Source organism: Lontra canadensis, unplaced genomic scaffold (assembly GCF_010015895.1).
Source record: "Lontra canadensis isolate GAN:19392208 unplaced genomic scaffold, GSC_riverotter_1.0 scaffold38, whole genome shotgun sequence".
NCBI lineage: Eukaryota > Metazoa > Chordata > Mammalia > Carnivora > Mustelidae > Lontra > Lontra canadensis.
In genome coordinates this window covers 12,228,519-12,247,571 of record NW_022631032.1, presented here as the reverse complement: position 1 = coordinate 12,247,571, position 19,053 = coordinate 12,228,519, and the positions used below count along the sequence as shown (strand labels likewise).

Sequence of the window (19,053 nt, the reverse complement as noted above, 5' to 3'; positions counted from 1 at the left end):
ATCAGATTGTATTTGATCATGGCATTCCCCAGCTCACCATCTGTAGCAGCACTTCACATTGTTTTGTTTGGGTTTTATTTTCATGCGTATAAACTGAAGAGTCAGATCATATCAGGATTTAGCAGTGGTTCAGGCTGTGCTTCAAGAGGCAGAGGGGTTTAATAGACTAGGGGTTGCATGTGGGCAAGTAGTAGACTAAGTGGAAGCTCCTGAGACCCCGCGTGCACTTTCACAGTTCCCCTGCTTTCAGGAATAATATTTTTTTAATATTTTATTTATTTGCCAGAGAGAGCACAAGCAGGGGGAGCAGCAGGCAGAGAAGGCAGAGGGAGAAACAGGCTCCTTGCTGAACAGAGAGCCCAATGCAGGGCTTGATCCCAGGACCATGGGATCATGACCTGAGCCGAAGGTAGATGTTTAACTGACTGAGCCACCCAGGCACCCCTCAGGGATAAGATTTTAAAGTTTGGATGCTACTGATCTTGAGGACAAAACCCAAACCACTATTCCCTGCCTAAGCCTGACCTATTTGCCCTCCCATAGGATTGCCTCTGCATTTGAGCTCTCCCAGTTCTCCCCTCCAAAATGGGCTTCCACTCCTGCCAACCCCCACTTCACTCATCCTTTAAGACCTACCTTCCATCATGTCTTTGGAGAAGTCCCTAAATACCCACTCCAGTCACATCCTGCCCTCTTCTCTACCTACATTCAGAACATTTGTTACTGTTGGGGGTTTTTTGGGGTTTTTTGTTTTATATTCTTCTCTTTAATCACATTATTGAGCACATTGTGTTAAGCAAAATACCACACTTAGAAAAAGTAAAGCAGGGAGCCTAGGTGGCTCAGTCATCAAGTGTCTGCCTTCGGCTCAGGTATGATCCCAGGATCTTAGGATCGAGCCCTGCCTCAAGCTCCCTGCTTAGCGGGGGAGCCTGCTTCCCCCACTCCCACTCCCCTGCTTGTGTTCCTTCTCTCACTGCCTCTCTCTCTGTCAAATGAATAAATAAAATCTTTATTTAAAAAAAAAAAAGTAGGGGCATCTCGGTGGCTCAGTGGGTTAAAACTCTGCCTTTGGCTCAGGTCATGATCCCAGGGTCCTGGGATCGAGCCCCACATTGGAGTCTTCATTCAACAGGGAGCCTTCTTCCCTTCTTCTCTCTCTGCCTGCCTCTCTGCCTACTTGTGATCTCTATCCATAAAATAAATAAAATCTTTAAAAAAAAAAAAAAGTAAAGCAGATAGATTCTTTTTGATGGCTGAGTAGTATTCTATCATCTGTGTGGGTGTGTGTGTGTTTATATACATACCACATCTTCTTTATGCATTTATCTGTTGATGGACATCTGGGCTTTTCCCTTATTTTGGCTACTGCGGACATTGCTGCTATAAACATTGGGATGCATCTGCCCCTTCGGATCACTATATTTGTATCTTTGAGGTAAATACACAGTAGTGCAATTGTTGGGTCTTAGGGTCTATTTTCAACCATTTGAGGAACCTCCATATTGTCTTCCAGAGTGGCTGCACCAGCTTGCATTCCTACCAACAGTGTAAGAGGGTTCCCCTTTCTCCACATCTTCACCAGTATCTGTCATTTCCTGACTTGTTTATTTTAGCCATTCTGACTGGTGAGGTGGTATCTCATGGTGGTTTTGATTTGTATTTCCCTGAAGCTGAGTGATGTGGAACATTTTTTTCATGTGTCTGTTGGCCATTTAGATGTCTTCTTTGCAGAAATGTCTGTTCATGTCTTCTGCCCATTTCTTGGTTGGGTTATTTGTTCTTTGGGTGTGGAGTTTGATAAATTCTTTCTAGATTTTGGATACTAACTCTTTATCTGATATGTCATTTGCAGGTACCTTCTCCCACTCTGTGGGTTTCTTTTGGTTTTGTTGACTGTTCCCTTTGCTGTGCAAAAGTTTTTGTCTTGATGAAGTCCCAATAGTTCATTTGTAAAGCAGAGTGATTTTAGGAGAAACAAAAGGAATTCTTTTTTTATTCCCACCTTCTTCACCCCCCCATCTTAGAGCTTGCTTTTTGGGGGCACCTGGGTGGCTCAGTGGGTTAAGCCACTGCCTTCGGCTCAGGTCATGATCTCAGGGTCCTGGGATCGAGCCCTGCATTGGGCTCTCTGCTCAGCAGGAGCCTGCTTCCCTTCCTCTCTCTCTGCCTGCCTCTCTGCCTACTTGTGATCTCTCTCTGTCAAATAAATAAATAAAATCTTTAAAAAAAAAAAAAAAGAACTTGCTTTTTGAACCCTTAGATATTTCTGATGAAAAGTAAACTCTCATTGCAGAAATGAGAGCTCACCTATTACCTCTCTATTTTAGACTTAAGGAAACTGAAGTTCTGTGAGTACTTAACCTGAAGTCACGAACTAGCACATGTCAGGAGGCTAGTCCTCTAACTCCTGGCATTGTATTGTTTCTACCATATGTTATCTCCCCTGAGCATATGCTAACATACCGTTAGCCAACTTCCAATAAGTATCCACCCAAATAAATTACAGGTTCTTTCAGGGCATTGGTATTTTCTTACCCAAAACTTTGAGAGATGGCAACTGTATGAGCCAAGATGGTAAATTATCTGAATGAGGTGGTACTATGAATCTAAATCCAAGAGACAGAATTTAGTAAGGCTGAAGGAAATCTGCATTTAGAGATAACATGTTAACTGCATAAATGCCAAACAAGGTTATTTCTAACATGCCAACAGTGTGGGTAAGAGAAACAGGCAGTTTCATGGATTGCTTCAGGCAGGCAGACAAGGAGAAACTGTATAGATTAAGGAGCATAATAGTTCCTGGTGCTGTGCTGGGCACACCACAAATGGAGAGCCAATCCAAGTGAGACCCACACCTGTTCTGTCTGGAATACAAGTCCTGTAGATCAGCTTTCCTCCTCTGAATATTCCCTGCTTGACTGAGGATCCTGTTCTCCTCTGCCTTTCCACAGCCTTGTCTCTACCCTTCTGCTGTGGCCCTTCTGCCCTTGTTTCATTGTAGCGCTGCCTGCTCCATGGTTCAGTGGTCCTCTAGCATTCAACAGATTTATGTCATCATCTTTTGCATTTAGCTAATCCCCATTTAACCCAGCTTTTACTTGGCTATGGCCGTCTATTAACACTCACTAAGCGTCCTGTTTTCAGTTCTCTTTTCCTGTGTGCATCGGTCTTCTCTGCCAGAGGGTGAACTCTGTGCCCATAGCATTTGCACTACATGTGCTTGTATTCTCATGACAAGTTGGGTGTAGGTAGAGGAGAAGAAAGACAGCCTTTAAGGGACAATGAAGGGAGAGGTAGAGCAATAAATGAACCCGTCTCAGAATTCTTGTAGTCTGTAAAGCTGTTGGGAAGGCCAGCTTGAGTCTGCAGTCTATTCTTAGTACAGACTACACTTGAATGTAGCTGTAGAGACTGGGGTCTGTTTTTTTGAAGTGCAAAGAAAACACTGTGTTTATGAAATCTGCATCTATTGCTGAAGTTTACCTAATTCATTTTTTACCTCAAACAGCCCTGGAGACATTAATACCCATTTCTGATTAAATTCTCAGTGTGTAATGTGTACTTTTTCCCACAGCTTTAAGTGATGAGGGAGAAGAAATTAATACAGAGAATGAATCTAAGAGAAAAGCAGAGTAGGAACATACACTGAGGAACACTAAGAAAAGCATTTGTCGGGGCGCCTGGGTGGCTCAGTGGGTTAAGGCCTCTGCCTTTGGCTCGGGTCATGGTCCCTGGGTCCTGGGATCAAGCCCCGCGTCGGGCTCTGCTTGGCGGGGAGCCTGCTTCCCCTTCTCTCTCTGCCTGCCTCTCTGCCTGCTTGTGATCTCTGTCTGTCAAATAAATAAACAATATCTTAAAAAAAAAAAAAAGAAAAGCATTTGTCTTTGGGATCAGAAGACTCACCATGGAGTTTTAACCGCTAGCAGAAAGTTGAGAAGAAGAGGGAAAGTGTCTTCTGAACTTAAAGAGATCATCAGCTTCTCTCTTCTGGCTGAGGTAGCACTGCCTTGACCTATCATGCCTGTGTCCTGTAAGGCAGCTTCTCTGTACCTTTATTTCTTCATCTGTAGAATGGGCTGAAAATACTTGCCCTCTTCTGCATGGGGATTGTGTGATAATCAAATGAACTAACAGGCTTAAGACATTTTAAATGTTAAAGAACATTGCAGGTATTGGATAATCATCTCCTCCTCCTGTGTGACTCATTAGATGGCCTTGCTTTCAATTCTTAATGTTGTTGGGCCATCCTTAGGTCAAATTATAGTTGTTAGATTTTCCTTGCTTCAGCAATTTTGATTGCCATAGACTGACTTTTCCTCCTCTTGAGTTTCCTAAACCCATTTTCTGTATCGCCCTCCATATCTCCACTTGTCTTGTCAAAAAGTCTTGACACTGGCTTTTTCTCTCCTCTGTTATTAAAGTCTCTATTCTATTGCCCTCAGGTTAATAGTATTTACTTTTTTAGGTTCTTATTGATCTTCTGACACCCTTTTTCTTAATTCTTTGGTTTTAAGCAGATACAACCAGCTGTACATTTTTTTAAATAGCCAAAGTGTAATGTCTACATTGCATTTTTTTTCTTTGGCATTTTCTCCAAGAGGTAATACCCTCATGCTGCCTGCCTAACATGTAGCTATTTGCGGTACCCCACTATGAGAAAAATAGGCCAGCCCTTTTCAATCTGTTTTATTTTTTTAAAGATTTATTTATTTTCAGAGAGAGATCGTGAAGGGGAGGGGCAGAGGGGGAGAGAGACAGTCTTAAGCAGACTCCACCCCGAGCTCAGAGCCTGATGTGGGGCTCAATCTCACTACCCTGAGATTACAACCTTAGTGAAAAGCAAGAGTTGGATGCTTAACTGACTGTGCCCCCAGGCACCACCCAATCTATTTTAAAAACCTATCCATTCTATAACTTATCTCTTAGGATTTTGCCTTTGAGTCATAATAAATGTATGTGTCAATCTCTCACCAACTTACTACTCCTTAGGAACTCGTATGTATGCATTTTAACAGTTTTCTGGAGAAAAAGACTATAATCCAAGGGAATGAAAGTTATATAAACACACAGTCCCTGGTAGTGTTTCAGCTAAGGCATGGTGACCACTTCCCAAGGTTGAGCTAGAAGATTCCTGAGTCTTCCAATTCAGAAAAATCCATGAGTAACTATAAGGATGGGAATTTCAAGCACTTTGGCAAGCCAGTTCCAATCTCTCCCTGTACTTACTTTCTCTGTTTGGGGCTCTGCACTCCCACCTCTACAATACAGACTATTGTTTTAAGCTTTCTTAGCAGTTGCCAGTTGCCTGTCACATCTAAGAGCATTTTCTTGGCAGACTACCATTCTGCATGAAAAGGAAGATTGGGATTGGAAAGTGGAGTTGACAGTTTACCACCCAAAGTATATTAATTGTGAGCTTTGTACTTAGGCAATCATAATTTACACAATAAACAAAATCCATTTGGTTGCTAAGCAACACCTTTCCCTCATTCTTGACCTCAGTGGAGGTATTTGACCTCTGGACTTAAGAAATCTTAAATTCCACCCTGTTTGTCTAACATGATTTAGTGGCCCAGGCAGGACCAGCTATTATTTCTGCCCCGTACTTACCTCCCTCTGCTCGAATCTCACCTTCCATATCCTCATCTCCAGCGTGAATCCAGCAGCCTTTGCCTGTTCTCTCAGCATAACTCAGACTCATAATCTCAGACCAGGTAGTCCGAACTTTTTCTTGTGAGAGTATAATTAATTGAAAGAAAGAGTTTTTTATTGAAGGAAAAAAAAATACCTTTTAGATTATTGTAGTTGTATATTGTAGTTTTATAATCATTCCCAGTTCCTCCTAAGGCTTTTATAATATGTAGCCATTTGTGGTAGTTTCTAATATATAAATAAATGATAGCATTTTGATTTTTATCCCTAACCTTATATCTGCATTGTAACCATTTAGGTAGATAGCTATTTTCTTGAACAGTCTAGGCTTTTACAGTTCTCCCTGACCCTGGAGCTTAATAACATAATAATCAAAGAAGAGATGGGTGGGAGAGTGTACTAACACCAAGTGACCAACCAAGTGGTAGGAAGGGAGACTGGTTGCTTTAACTATCAGGAAAGGAAAAGACACATCCTGTAAATGAACTTGGAGAAAAGGTAAATGGATTTCCCTTTCCTTCATTGTTTGCCCTCTTTCTCTCTGAATCTACCATGGTTTGTATATTTGCCTCTGCCCCAGTTTTGCTCCTTCAGGGTCCACTATGGCACGAAGGGTAAAAGCCACAATGGCCCCTTGTTTGGCTCTGTCACCTTTTCACCGCCCCTTGACTTACACTGTATTTGTGTTTTATTTGCAGCTCTGTGGCTGTCCTCTCTATTGGAAAGCCCCCATGTTTAGGGCTGCCGGGGGAGAGAGGACAGGATTTGTATCAGCACAGTCATTCATTGCCATGTGGAGAAAGTAAGTATATGAGAAAGTAAGTAAGTATATGAGGAAAGTCACTACGGGGCTAGGCAAAGAATTGTCCAGTTTTCACAATGTGCTTTATTAAGGTCACTTAATTTTACTCATCTATTAATTTCCTTTATCCTTTATTTGAACAAGTAAAATTCAGTGATTCACAACTATTTATAACCACACAGAATTTTTTTCCATGGTCTTTATCTTACAAGTCTAATCAGTAAAAGAGATCTTCAAAGATACCTTTCTAGTAACTCTTTGAAAGTTTCTTAGTTTTGCTTGTTAAATTTGGGTCTTAGGATTTATCTTGGTAACAGTGACATAAAAGTAAAGACTCTCCTTTAAGGGGAGCAGACCACCTGTGTCATGTGAGAAATACAGCTTTCATCCTCACGATCCACATTAAAATATATCTAGTTGATTTATCAAAAGTAACTGAATTCTAGTACATTTTAATCATCACTCTTTGAAACTCCAGTTAAGAAACAAATATATACATCCTGACAAGGTTCCCCCCCCTTTTTTTAATTTAGTGTAATTACCTACAATGTTATATTAGTTTCATGTGTACAACATAGTGATTCAACAATTCAGTACATTATTCAGTGCTTACCATAAGTATACTCCTTTTTTTTTTTTTTAAGATTTTTATTTATTCGAGAGAGTGAGAGAGAGCATGAGCAGGGGATGTGGGGGCACGAGGCAGAGGGAGAGGGAAAAACAGACTTCCAGCTGAGCAGGGAACTGACTTGGAGCTCCATCCCAGGACCATGGGATTATGACCTGAGCCAAATGTAGCCGCTTTACCACTTAAACAACTGAGCCACCTGGGCAACCCCATAAGTATACTCTTAATCCCCTTTACCTATTTTACCTCTGATGAGTTTTGTGAACTACTTCTTTTCTTTTTTTTTCTCCCTTTCTTCTTTATAAGTGATTTCTTTTTTTTTTTATTTTATTTATTTATTTGAAGGACAGAAATCACAAGTAGGCAGAGAGGCAGGCAGAGAGAGAGGAGGAAGCAGACTCCCCGCTGAGCAGAGAGCCCAACATGGGGCTCCATCCCAGGACCCTGGGATCATGACCCAAGCCAAAGGGCAGAGGCTTTAGCCCACTGAGCCACCCAGGCACCCCTATAAGTGATTTCTTGATATATTTATACGTTGTAAGAGAATGTCACAGCTTGCCCTCCTACCTCTTTCAACTGACCAGCCTTTTTTTACATGTGTTCTCCTCACCTTTTTTGGGCTAACTACCCTTCCTGATAAGCTGTTGGGAAATGCTCTTCACTGTTATCATCATTGTCATCATCATTATTATTTAAAATCAACATATAACAGTAGAATTCAGCATACTTGCTACCCATAAGCCCATAGTAGTGGGATACTTGGGTGGCTCAGTCAGTTAAGCGTTTGTCTTCGGCTCAGGTCCTGATCCCATGGTCTGGGATTGAGTCCTGCATTGGGCTCCCTGCTCAGCCTGCTTCTCCTGCCTATAGCTCCCCCTACTTATGCTCATTCACTCGCTCACTCTCGCTCTCTGGCAAATAAATAAAATCTTTAAAAATAAATACATAGGGGCGCCTGGGTGGCTCAGTGGGTTAAGCCGCTGCCTTCGGCTCAGGTCATGATCTCGGAGTCCTGGGATCGAGCCCCGCATCGGGCTCTCTGCTCAGCAGGGAGCCTGCTTCCTCCTCTCTCTCTGCCTGCCTCTCTGCCTGCTTGTAATCTCTCTCTCTCTGTCAAATAAATAAATAAAATCTTTAAAAAAAAAATAAATAAATAAAAAATAAATAAATACATAAAAGCCTTTAGTAGTATAATGCTTGAGAACATAGTTGGTGATTAATAAATTTATTCTTATTTTTTAAAATCTATCAGCAAGTTGAGTTCACCAAATTCTTCTTGCATTATATTAGAACTACAGTGATCAGAGTATATAGAACTTTTACCAGTTCATGAACTTATTTTAAGGAAATGCACCAAAGCTAAAAGTTAAAATGCTTCACGTTTTCCAGGTAAATTTTAGTGATTTTGTTACAAGGACTAGTTCTAAGTTCTCTGAATACCTAGAACTGAAAGGACCCTAGGAGAATCATTCCTCTTACACCATATAGATGATACTTCAAAGTCAGTGCTGTGATCACCATTCCACCTCTCCTATAGCAAGTAGAAAACTGCTGGTTAAAAGCTAAGAAATGCCTTTTTAAAAATGTGTGTGAATAAGTAGTCATAAAATTAAAGGAATTCTTTAGAGGCTAGAAATAATGTAAACATTAATTAATAGGAATGAACCAGCAGAAGAACTGGCATTTGCCCTTAGGGTATTTATCACTGGTATTTCTGACAGCCTAGAACCTACAGGAAGAAAATAGAGCCTAGGGCCTGAACAGTAAAGAAGTCAGTTTGGACTCCCTCTCCTTTTCCCACCCTTAAAGTCAAGACTTCAGCTGGGTGGTCCAATTATTTATTATTAATTATTACTGTTATTTTAAATTAGCATGTAACAGTAGCAGAATTCGAGAACTTGAAATGTATACATGTTCTAACTTTTATTCCACTAGCTTCTTTAACCCCAGTAGGTGTCAGGCCATGAAAAGGCCTTAGCTGGAGTATGAACCAGGGGAAGAAACAATAGAGATACAGCACAGCTCTTGTCAGAGGTGTCTTTAGCCATTGAGATTAGAATTATTGGTCATCTAACAGGCTTGAAAGCAGCAAGAAGTGAGTTGGAATTCTCAACAATTGTTTAAGAGAAAACCTTGAACAAGCTGGGAGATTGAAAAAAAGAAAGTAGTCTTGTTCTATAAGGGATTAAACCCAAAAAGAAGACTGTAACTACTTATATTTTAAGTTATTTTGAATATTCTAGGACCCTACAATTGAGAGCCTGAGGCTGACTATAGCAAAGGAAAACTTAATCAACTTGATGTACCTGCAGCTAAATGGCATAATATTAGAATAACAGCCTGGGGAGGGGAGTGTCTTTAGTCCGTAAGTCACTGACTTAGGGTGGACATTTGCTTTGCTGGGCAGAGCAGCAGCAGCCACCACAATCACTGTGTTCTTTTATTGAGATGGATCATCTTAATTTTATCTCTCGAGAAAAGATATTTCTGCAAAAGGCGAAAGAGGAAAAAAGACATGAAGCACAAGTCTTCATTTTAGGTAACTACAGGAAACTGCTTATGAAGTCATATAGCGTGGGCAACTGTCCCTGTCTTTTTTCTCATTTGGAAAAAATTTCTATGAATAGTTAAGTGTGTATTTATATTGAAGCTTTAGCTTATGGTCCCATACTAAAATGGTTGGAGCGCCCTCTCGTGGGATCTCCTTTCTATGCTCTTAAGATGTCTTTTTTAGTTTAGTTTAATTTTTATTTCAATTCCAGTTAGTTAACAAACACTGTAATATTAGTTTCAGGTATACAATATAGTGATCCAACACTTCCATATGACGGCCTGTGCTCATCACAACACGTGTACTCCTTAATCCCCATCACCCATTTCACCCATCCTCCACCCACCTCCCCCCTGGTAACCATAAGTTTGTTCTCTATAATTAAGAGTCTGTTTCTTGGTTTTTAAAATGCCTTTCAAAAGCAAGGTGCTTTATGGGGCGCCTGGGTGGCTCAATTGGTTAAGTGTCTGCCTTCTGCTTAGGTCATGATCTCAGGGTCCTGGGATCAAGTCCCACATTGGGCTCCCTAGTCAGCAGGGAGCCTGCTTTTCCCTCTCCCTGTGTCTGCTGCTCCCCCTGCTTGTACTCTCTCTCTCTCTCTCTGTGTCAAATAAGCAAATGAAATCTTCAAAAAATAATAAATTAAAAAATAAAATAAGAGTAAGGGTGCTTTAAAGTAGACCCTAGTATGGCTATTTGGGAAGACTAAGCAACTCATAGGCATGATGGTTTGAGTTATCATATTGACCTTGAAGAAGATAGTATTTATTTTTGTAATTTTTTAATAAATTTTAACCTTTGCATAAAATGACTTGGGCACAAGTATAGTACATTAAATTTTCAAATATAAAAAATAACTGGCAGATAAACACAGAACTACACATATTGGTATATACATACACAAGCTGACCTGCTCCAGTAATAGGCTCTATATAATCTTGAAAAGTAAAGTCAAAGGTAAAAGTCACCAAATAATAAGAAATAATTTCCCTGCTATCCCAGTGCTCATGGGTTGGAGGCTCCTTAGCCCTCTCCCTAATTGTTTGAAGACAAACCTCTTAGGCTCTTGTTCCCCTGCCCCTGCTCTCCCTCATTCCCCTGCCCCATTGCCTATTTCTTGTCTATACTCTGACATCTATTTTCTTTCAGTCTGGACATTTTGGGGGGGGGCGGGTGGGTAAGACATAGGTCCACAGCCTTTTTGAGTTCCTAGTGGCAGAACTCCTCTCAAACAGTAATATTTTCCAGCTTCTTTATGCCTTATTTTCTCTTTTATTTTAATGTTAGCATTTCATTTGCCTATTGACAAAACAATATTTTGTTTTAAGAGCTCTGGAAGAAAACAGTTTACAATAGCTATGTTTACCTTCTTCAGCTTTCACAACTTTTATTTTTCTCCTTTTCTCTTCCATATAGAGTTCACCAGCCACTATCATTGGCTGAAAATCGTAATTCACCTTTTCTTTCTTTCTTATGCTTCTGATAGGAAAGAGCTATTCTTGATTTGCCTTTTTCTTCTGAGTATCTCTCATCTGTGCCATCCTTTCTTTATAAAAGTGCTCCTTTCCAAAAATCTCCCCCACTGTTTTATTCTGATCATTTTCCAGCACTTATTACATACTAATCTTTTTTTAAAATGTATATATATTTAATTCTAGGGGCCTTGAGTGTGTTAAAGAATGATAAGGAGAATTAATACACAAATTATACTGTAGCTTTAATAATCACAAATGAAGTCAGTTTAAGTATATATCTGTTAAATCACAAACATTTTTTGAGAATCCTCTGTATGAAAGCCACTGTGCTGGGTGCTAAGGAAGAAAAGACCTATTTATAACTGTGTCTGCCCTTTAGGTGCCAGAAAAACAAAAGAAAACTAACAGTACAGTGGTATATATAATACACATAAATTAAACAGTACAAAGATCAGTAAAGAATTTAGTTCTGAGAGAAGGCTTTTTGAAGAGGTGGATTTATTAGGGGGACGGTGGTATTCTAAGAGAGCAGAATTGCATGAGAAATAGCAGAGAGGCAAGAATGTACATGACTTACTTAGAGAAGAGTAGATCAGGCCAGCTGCCTGGAGTGGAAGTTTCCTTTTGCAAAATAGTAAGATAGGTAGGTAGGCAGGCTCCCACCTAATTACAGAAGGCCTCAAATGCTCAACTTAGGCATTTAGGCTTACTCATATAAGTGGTAGAGAGCTAGTGAACATTTTTGAAAAGGGAAATTGTATAATCAAAAGATGTTTTGTAATGAATTGTCTATGTTTTAAGGTTGGATGAACACTGAACTCTATTTTGACCCTTTTCCCTTCTGTCAGTGTCAGCATGAAGTAGTATGATCCCAGACTTTAAGGTACACTAGAAATAGAAAATAGCGAATGGTTCAATAAAACATTTTGAGGAAATATTCCTGAGGACTCATAATTCCAATCTTGTATTCCAAGCACTTAGAGCTCCAAGCTAGAAACCTGGGAGTCTTGGACTTTTCCCTTCCTTTTACTCCTCCACACCCATCAATTACCATGTCCTTTCCATTTCAACCAGATTTGCCCCCTTTCTCTTCATCTCCCACTGCCACTACCTGTGCTCAGGTTGGTTGGATTCTTGCTTGATATTTCTGAAAAGCACATCTGGTCTTGTCACTGTCCAAGTTAAAATTTTCCTGTGAGTAGGCTAAAGTCCAGGCTCCCTGACCTAACATAAAAGGACCTGCAGTATCCAATCCTACATGCTTATGTCCCCTTCTCTTACCATCCCCGTATTTGTAAGTACCAAAATATTCCATGCAGTCTCACACATTTGTCCATGCAACCCTCTTGACCCACAGCACCCTTCTTTCCTGCTTCCCCTTTTTGGGAATCTCTCTGACCTCCTGTGGCCTTCAGAGACACCCATGTCGTGGTGTCGTGGCTGTCACATAGTAGTATCATCTTATTAGTGTAGCACTCTCGCTAGACTGTAAGCTCCAGACATAGTATGTGGCACACAATTAGCATTCAATATGTGAGTAAAGAAGAAGATCAAGAAAATGTGGAGACTCGGGACGCCTGGGTGGCTCAGTGGGTTAAGCCGCTGCCTTCAGCTCAGGTCATGATCTCAGGGTCCTGGGATCGAGCCCCTCATCGCATCGGGCTCTTTGCTCAGCAGGGAGCCTGCTTCCTCCTCTCTCTCTGCCTGCCTCTGCCTGCTTGTGATCTCTCCCTGTCAAATAAATAAATAAAATCTTAAAAAAAAGAAAAGAAAAAAAGAAAATGTGGGGACTAATGGGATGTGGAGAAAATAAGGAAGAGAAATAGGTTTAAAATGACTCAAAATTTCAAACCCAGATAACTCAGGATGGTACCACCTTTAACAAAAATCCATGTCCATGAAAAGGACTGACTTTGAAAGGAAGATTTTTAAATTTGGTTTCGACATAAGAGACTCTTAATCTCACAAAACAAACTGAGGGTTGCCAGGGGTGGGGGGGTAGGAAGAGGGTGGTGGGTTATGGACATTGGGGAGGTATGTGCTATGGTGAGCGCTGTGAAGTGTGTAAACCTGGCGATTCATAGACCTGTACCCCTGGGGATAAAAATACATTATATGTTTATAAAAAATAAAAAAAAAAATTAAAAATTTTTGGTTTCAATATTTGGACTTTGCTACAAATATTGGACTTTGTTTGAATTTGGACTTTGTTAGCCAAAAGGCCAAGAAGCAATCGCTATTTTGACTTTATCAGAGTATCGTTACTAAGTGGAAATGTCCAGTAATTAGCTGGACATGAGGAATTCTTAAAGCTTAAAGACTTAAAAGGGCATTCATTCTTTTTTTTCAGCCTGGTCCTTCAAAATCTAATTTCAGAAGCCCCCTATCTGCTTGGCCCTGAATATGTCTGCCAACCTGGGCAAACAGACATTTTTGCTTTATGTGGTTCATAGTAGTCCAGCTGATGGATTCTCTCCTGGCTAGCTGGTGGGTAGCTCTGGAGTTCTGGGTCTGGATGTCCTGTGCCAAACCTGAATAGGCATTCTCCCTCAAGTGTATTTATACCTGAGTTCAGTTGACTCTGTGGTGTCAGCCCCAGAAGCATTTTACAAAAATAATAAGCCATTTTGTTGAGCTTTTACGGAGGTGTCCCTTTGACAAATCAAGAGCATGGAAAAATTCCCTTTTTAAAAAATCATTGAAAAGAGAGAACCTGATTCTGGACCTAAATGGCCTTCAGTTGAGGCTGAAATTATCAACTGTTGATATTGTAGACATTTTTCACAGTAGCCACCTTCCTAAGCAATTGTCTCTTTTATAGGTTGCTGAATGACCATCATGATGATGCCTCCAAGTTTATCTGTCTTCTAGCAAAGCCCAGCTCCAACTCTCTAGAACAGGAGGATTTTATCCCTTTACTTCAGGTAATTTTTATTTCCTTCCAAAAATGGGTTTTATTTTTAGAGTTTCAGAGGTTTTTAAAATTTTTTCCACTGTAAGATACATCAACCGAGATATACAAATCTAGGGTCAGATTTCTAGCATAGTCGTTTTCAAGGTCGTTTTAGGAACAAAATCATTTTGTTTAATGAAAATTAGCACAGAAATCATAGTTTTAAACTGATAAAACAGGGCTAGTCCCACTGAAGCAGAGGAGGGGGCACTATTCAGTCTCCGCCTTACCCAGCCACTGCAAACACTGAAACACCTTCTGAAACCAGAAGTTTGGTCTACTTGGCCCAGATGACCTATCTCCAACAGAAAGAGCGCACTTGAGGAGTATTTATATCTAGGCCTTCCAGTAAAAATCAGTTACATGCCAGTATCAGATCTGTTTTTGCTATAGCATTCTTCATAGCCTGATATGTTACTTGTTAATATTTTTAATTTCATGTCTAAATATTTGGTTTTCCTAAGCAGATCACAGATTCCTTGAAGCTAAGGCTTGCCTTTCATGTCTGTTGAATGCTCATAATTGTTTTAGCTGTTCTAGTAAATCCTTGTTGACTTGTTAGTGAGGATGCCTAAAGAGAGAAAAATACATTGACAATAGTTTTATGGTTTGGGTTTTGTTTTAGTTGTATTCAAGGCTACCATCATTTTTTTGGTAATTTTCTTGTTGAAATATAACATGCACACAAAAAACACAAATCATAAGTGTACCAGCAATCAGTGAATTTTCACAATGTGAGCACATCTGTGTAACTAGCACCCAGATGAAGAAACCTTACCAGTACCCCCAAAGCTCTTCATGTTCCTCCCAGTCACTGCCATCCAATGGTTACCACTATTCTATGTCTAATAAATATGACATGGATTTTTAATTATAATAACAAATTTCCATGTTTATGATTTATTTTACATTCATAGTCTTCAAGTTTGTCTTAACTTGCATGATGGCCCTGATTATCTTTAGATTCATATGCTACATATTATTGTTCCCCTTTAAAAAGTACTCATGAGAATGAGGACACTTAGTAGTCTTTTACATTTAATTAGGATCATTATACATAATAATACCCAACATTACCTGTTGCTACTTATGTTTTGTCAAATCACAAATATTCAATATGAACTGTATTTCTAAAACACTATGTTTTTGTTGTAAGCTGCATGATTTTTTTTATTTTTTTCACTTTAATTCCATATAGTTAACATACAGTGTTATATTAGTTTCAGGTGTACAATATAGTGATTCAGCAATTGTATACTCAGTGCTCATCGCAGTAAGTGTAAACTTAAGTGTCTTTATCTGTTTCACCTCTCCCTGACCTACCTTTTCTCTGGCAGTTTATTCTCTGTAGTTGTCTCTTTTATTTGTCTCTTTTTTTTCTTTGTTCATTTGTTTTGTTTCTTAAATTCCACATATGAGGAGCACCTGGATGGGACAGTTGGTTAAGTGTCCAACTCTTAGTTCAGCTTGGGTCATGATCTTGGGTTTTGGGATTGGGCCCTGACTTGGGCTCCACAAGCAACACAGAATCTGTTTGGGAATCTCGCTCTCCCTCTGCATCCCCCACCCCATTGGTCTAGTATGTGCGTGCTCGCTCTCTCTCTTAAAATAAATAAATAAATCTTTTTTTAAAAATTCCACATGAGTGAAATCATGTTATTTGTCTTTCTGTGACTGACTTATTTCACTTAGCAATATACCCTCTAGTCTATCCATGCAGTTCCAAGGGGAAGATTCATTCTTTTTATGGCTGAATAATATTCCATTGTTTATATATACCATCTCTTTTTTATCCATTCTTCTACTGATGGACACTGGGACTGCTTCCATAATTTGTAAATAATGCTGCATATACCTTTTTGAATTAGTGTTTTTGTTTTCTTTGGGTAAATACCCAGCAGTTGAATTACTGGATCCTATGGTAGTTCTGTTTTTAACTTTTTGAGGAACCTCCATACTGTTTTCCACAGTGGCTGCACCAGTTTGCATTCCCACCAATAGTGCATGAAGGTTCCCTTTTCCCTTCATCCTCACCAACATTTGTTATTGCTTATCTTTTTTATTTTAGCCATTCTGACAGGTGTGAGACCATATCTCACTTAGGTTTTACTAGCATTTCCCTGATGATTGATGATGTTGAGCATCTTTTCATGTGTCTTTTGGCCATCTATATGTCTCTTTGGAGAAATGTCTGTTTGAGAGCATTAGATTTTAATAACAACTCTCTATCCACCCTTTACCTTTACCCCTCAATCCATTCTGGCCCTGCTCTGACTCCTACAAACTGCATCTTTTGGGTCCCCATCCCTGGCTAGCTTCTGGCTGAGTCTGGCCAGTGGATTGTACTGCTAGGAGTGGGCATTTTTCCCCTAGTCCACTTCAGCACAGCAACTATATCTGTATACTACAGCTTCTGAGGGATGGCCTCTTCTCCATAGTTTGAGTGCCTACCTCACTCCCATAATGCTATTCCCTGCCTTGTCCCTCTGTCTCTAGAGATTGTAAGGGTATCCTTCTGTTGCTTGTGCTTGGTGCCTCACTATTCCCTTGTGTTTTCCCTTCACCTGCCCATGACATAGTCCCTTCATGAAAGGTTCATATGGGTAAATTCTTTTTCCTCTGGGGACCCTACTCCTGACTGAGTTTTATTAGAAGCTTTAATAAAATCACGGACAGGAATATAAATTAAATCCATATCAAAAGAATTACAAACAATAACAAAACTATAATTATGAGTTAGTAAACATTTATACTTTATATAGGAGGAATTTTATTTTTCTTTAACAAGTAGATTTATGGAGTCGTCAAGTAAAAGCTGACAGACTGAATACTAGATACATTCTTCTCCCATTCTTTACCAAACTCCTCTAAAGTGAAAATTTAGAAATTTAAAGGGAATTAACACATGAATGGAATGGTAGAGAAGAATGGAAAAAAATTAATGTCAAGAGATTTCCAATTTCTTAAAGCTAGAAAGTAGAAACAGACTAAGGAAACCACAGCCCAGAATGAGGGGCTATGTATGGACTACAGTAGAGAAATGAGATACTCTTCTCTATTCTCTTAGCAGGATCCCAGAGCAACTGTAAAGTTAGGGTTGGCAGTTCTAATGGGAAGTATTAGAAATGAGGATTCTTTGAAGTTTGGTATATAAAACAATGGAAACAGTTGACTTCCTACTTAATTCCAAAAGTAAAGTGCGTACTGGCATTTACTCACAAGCCTAAACAAAGTAACAAACAATAATGCATGCTAAGACTAATTCCAGTAGAGAAATATCCTAGATAGTACCTGACTAGTAGTCCTCAGAACTCTCAAGGTCATCAGAAAAAAAGGAAAGTTTGCAAAACTGGTAGAGCCAAAAGGAACCTAAGGAGATGTGACAGCTAGATGGAATATGAGGTCCTGGGTAGGATCCTAGAACAGAAAAAAGATATTAGGCAAAAGCTAAGTTAATAAAGTATGGTCTCTCATAATAGTAATAATAATAATGTGTCAATATTTATTAACTATAACAGATGCTAATGTAATGTAGGGTATATAGGAACTCTATATAGTCTTATCAATTTTTCTTTAAAAATTGTTCTAAAAAATTAAGTCTTTGTAAATAGTAATTACTATATTCAGATAGATTATATAAAATAAGAATAGAATATTATGAAAACAGAAAGCTAATACCAGAAAGAGCTGTTAGAATTTTAAAATGTAGGGGAGTCCTGGGTGGCTCAGTTGGTTAAGCATCCTACTCTTGATCTCCAGGGTTGTGAGTTTAAGCCCCACATTGAGCTCCACACCTAGTATGGAGCCTACTTTAAAAAAATTTTTTTAAATGTAAGTACCAAAATCTGAAATTTCATTGTAAGTCCTGGAAACTAAAGTTTAGGATACCTCACAGGAAGGAAGAGAAAGCCAAAGAGAGGGAGAAGGAGGGAAGGAGGAAACATAGAGAACTAATTCAAGAATTTTGACAACTAACAAGTCTAGAGAAGAAAGGAGGGAGAGAAGGAAATCATCACAGAAATAATACAGAATGGGGAGAATTCAAGAGACTGGGATAAGATGGGTACAAAGAGCTAGAACCTAGTAGGATTCTTTGGGATCCCTGTTTCCTTCCTTGGGAACATGCCTGTGTAACCAGCATATAGTCAAAAATATAATTTGAGGGGTGCCTGGGTGGCTCAGTCAGTTAAGGATCTACCTTCCGCTCAGGAACCTTGGGGTCCTGGGATCAAGCCCTATATCAGGCTCCCTGCTCAGCAGGAAGTGTGTTTCTCCCTCTCCCCTGCCCCTGCTCATACACTCACTCTCTCTCCCAAATAAATAAATAAAATCTTTTTAAAAAAATAGAATTTGACACTCCCACACCAGACTCTCCTGCTCCCTCTAGTCCTGCCCACAGAATTAAATAAATAATATAGAATACAGGTCTTTTGATTGAAAAAAGCCAAGTACAGTGAGTAAAAGAAAGAAACATACATAAACATGTCATCAAAAGATTTTAGAAAAATGCTCATGAAAACAAGATACTAAAAGCTTTCAGAGAGAAAAACCAGGTCCCTTTAATAAGAACAAAAATTGGGGTGGTATTGGATTCTCATTAGTAACTCTAGGAGTTATGGATTTGAAATCAGATTTCCAGTATTCTGCTAAGCTATTAGTCAGATATGAGATTAGAATAAAGGCATTTAAAGGCTCAGAAAGTTTATCTCCCTATTTTCTAAAGAATTACTGGAATAGATACTGTATCCAATTAAGTAAACCAAGGGACACCTTGTGGCACAGTAGGCTAATGCCTGGCTCTTAGTTTAGGCTCACATCATGATCTCAGGGTTGTGGGATTGAGCCCCAAATCAGACTCGATGCTCAGCGTGGAGTCTGCTTGGGATTCTTTATCCTGTCTCCCTCTGCCCCTTCCCCACACATGCATGCACATGTGCCTGCTCTCTCCATCTCTTCTTCTTGCTCTCTAAAATAAATAAATCTTCCCAA

General features: G+C 39.5%; 1 protein-coding gene across 3 annotated transcripts in view; it reads left to right on the top strand.

Moving 5' to 3' along the window:
* PPP2R3A (protein phosphatase 2 regulatory subunit B''alpha) overlaps positions 1–19,053 on the top strand; it is a 213,593-nt gene that overhangs the window by 90,108 nt on the left and 104,432 nt on the right. For all 3 annotated transcript variants that reach the window (XM_032869638.1, XM_032869639.1, XM_032869641.1), the window contains 2 exons: positions 6,354–6,457; positions 13,933–14,035. In XM_032869638.1, the coding sequence (XP_032725529.1) occupies positions 6,354–6,457; positions 13,933–14,035 (207 nt within the window). The remainder of the gene's footprint in view (positions 1–6,353; positions 6,458–13,932; positions 14,036–19,053) is intronic.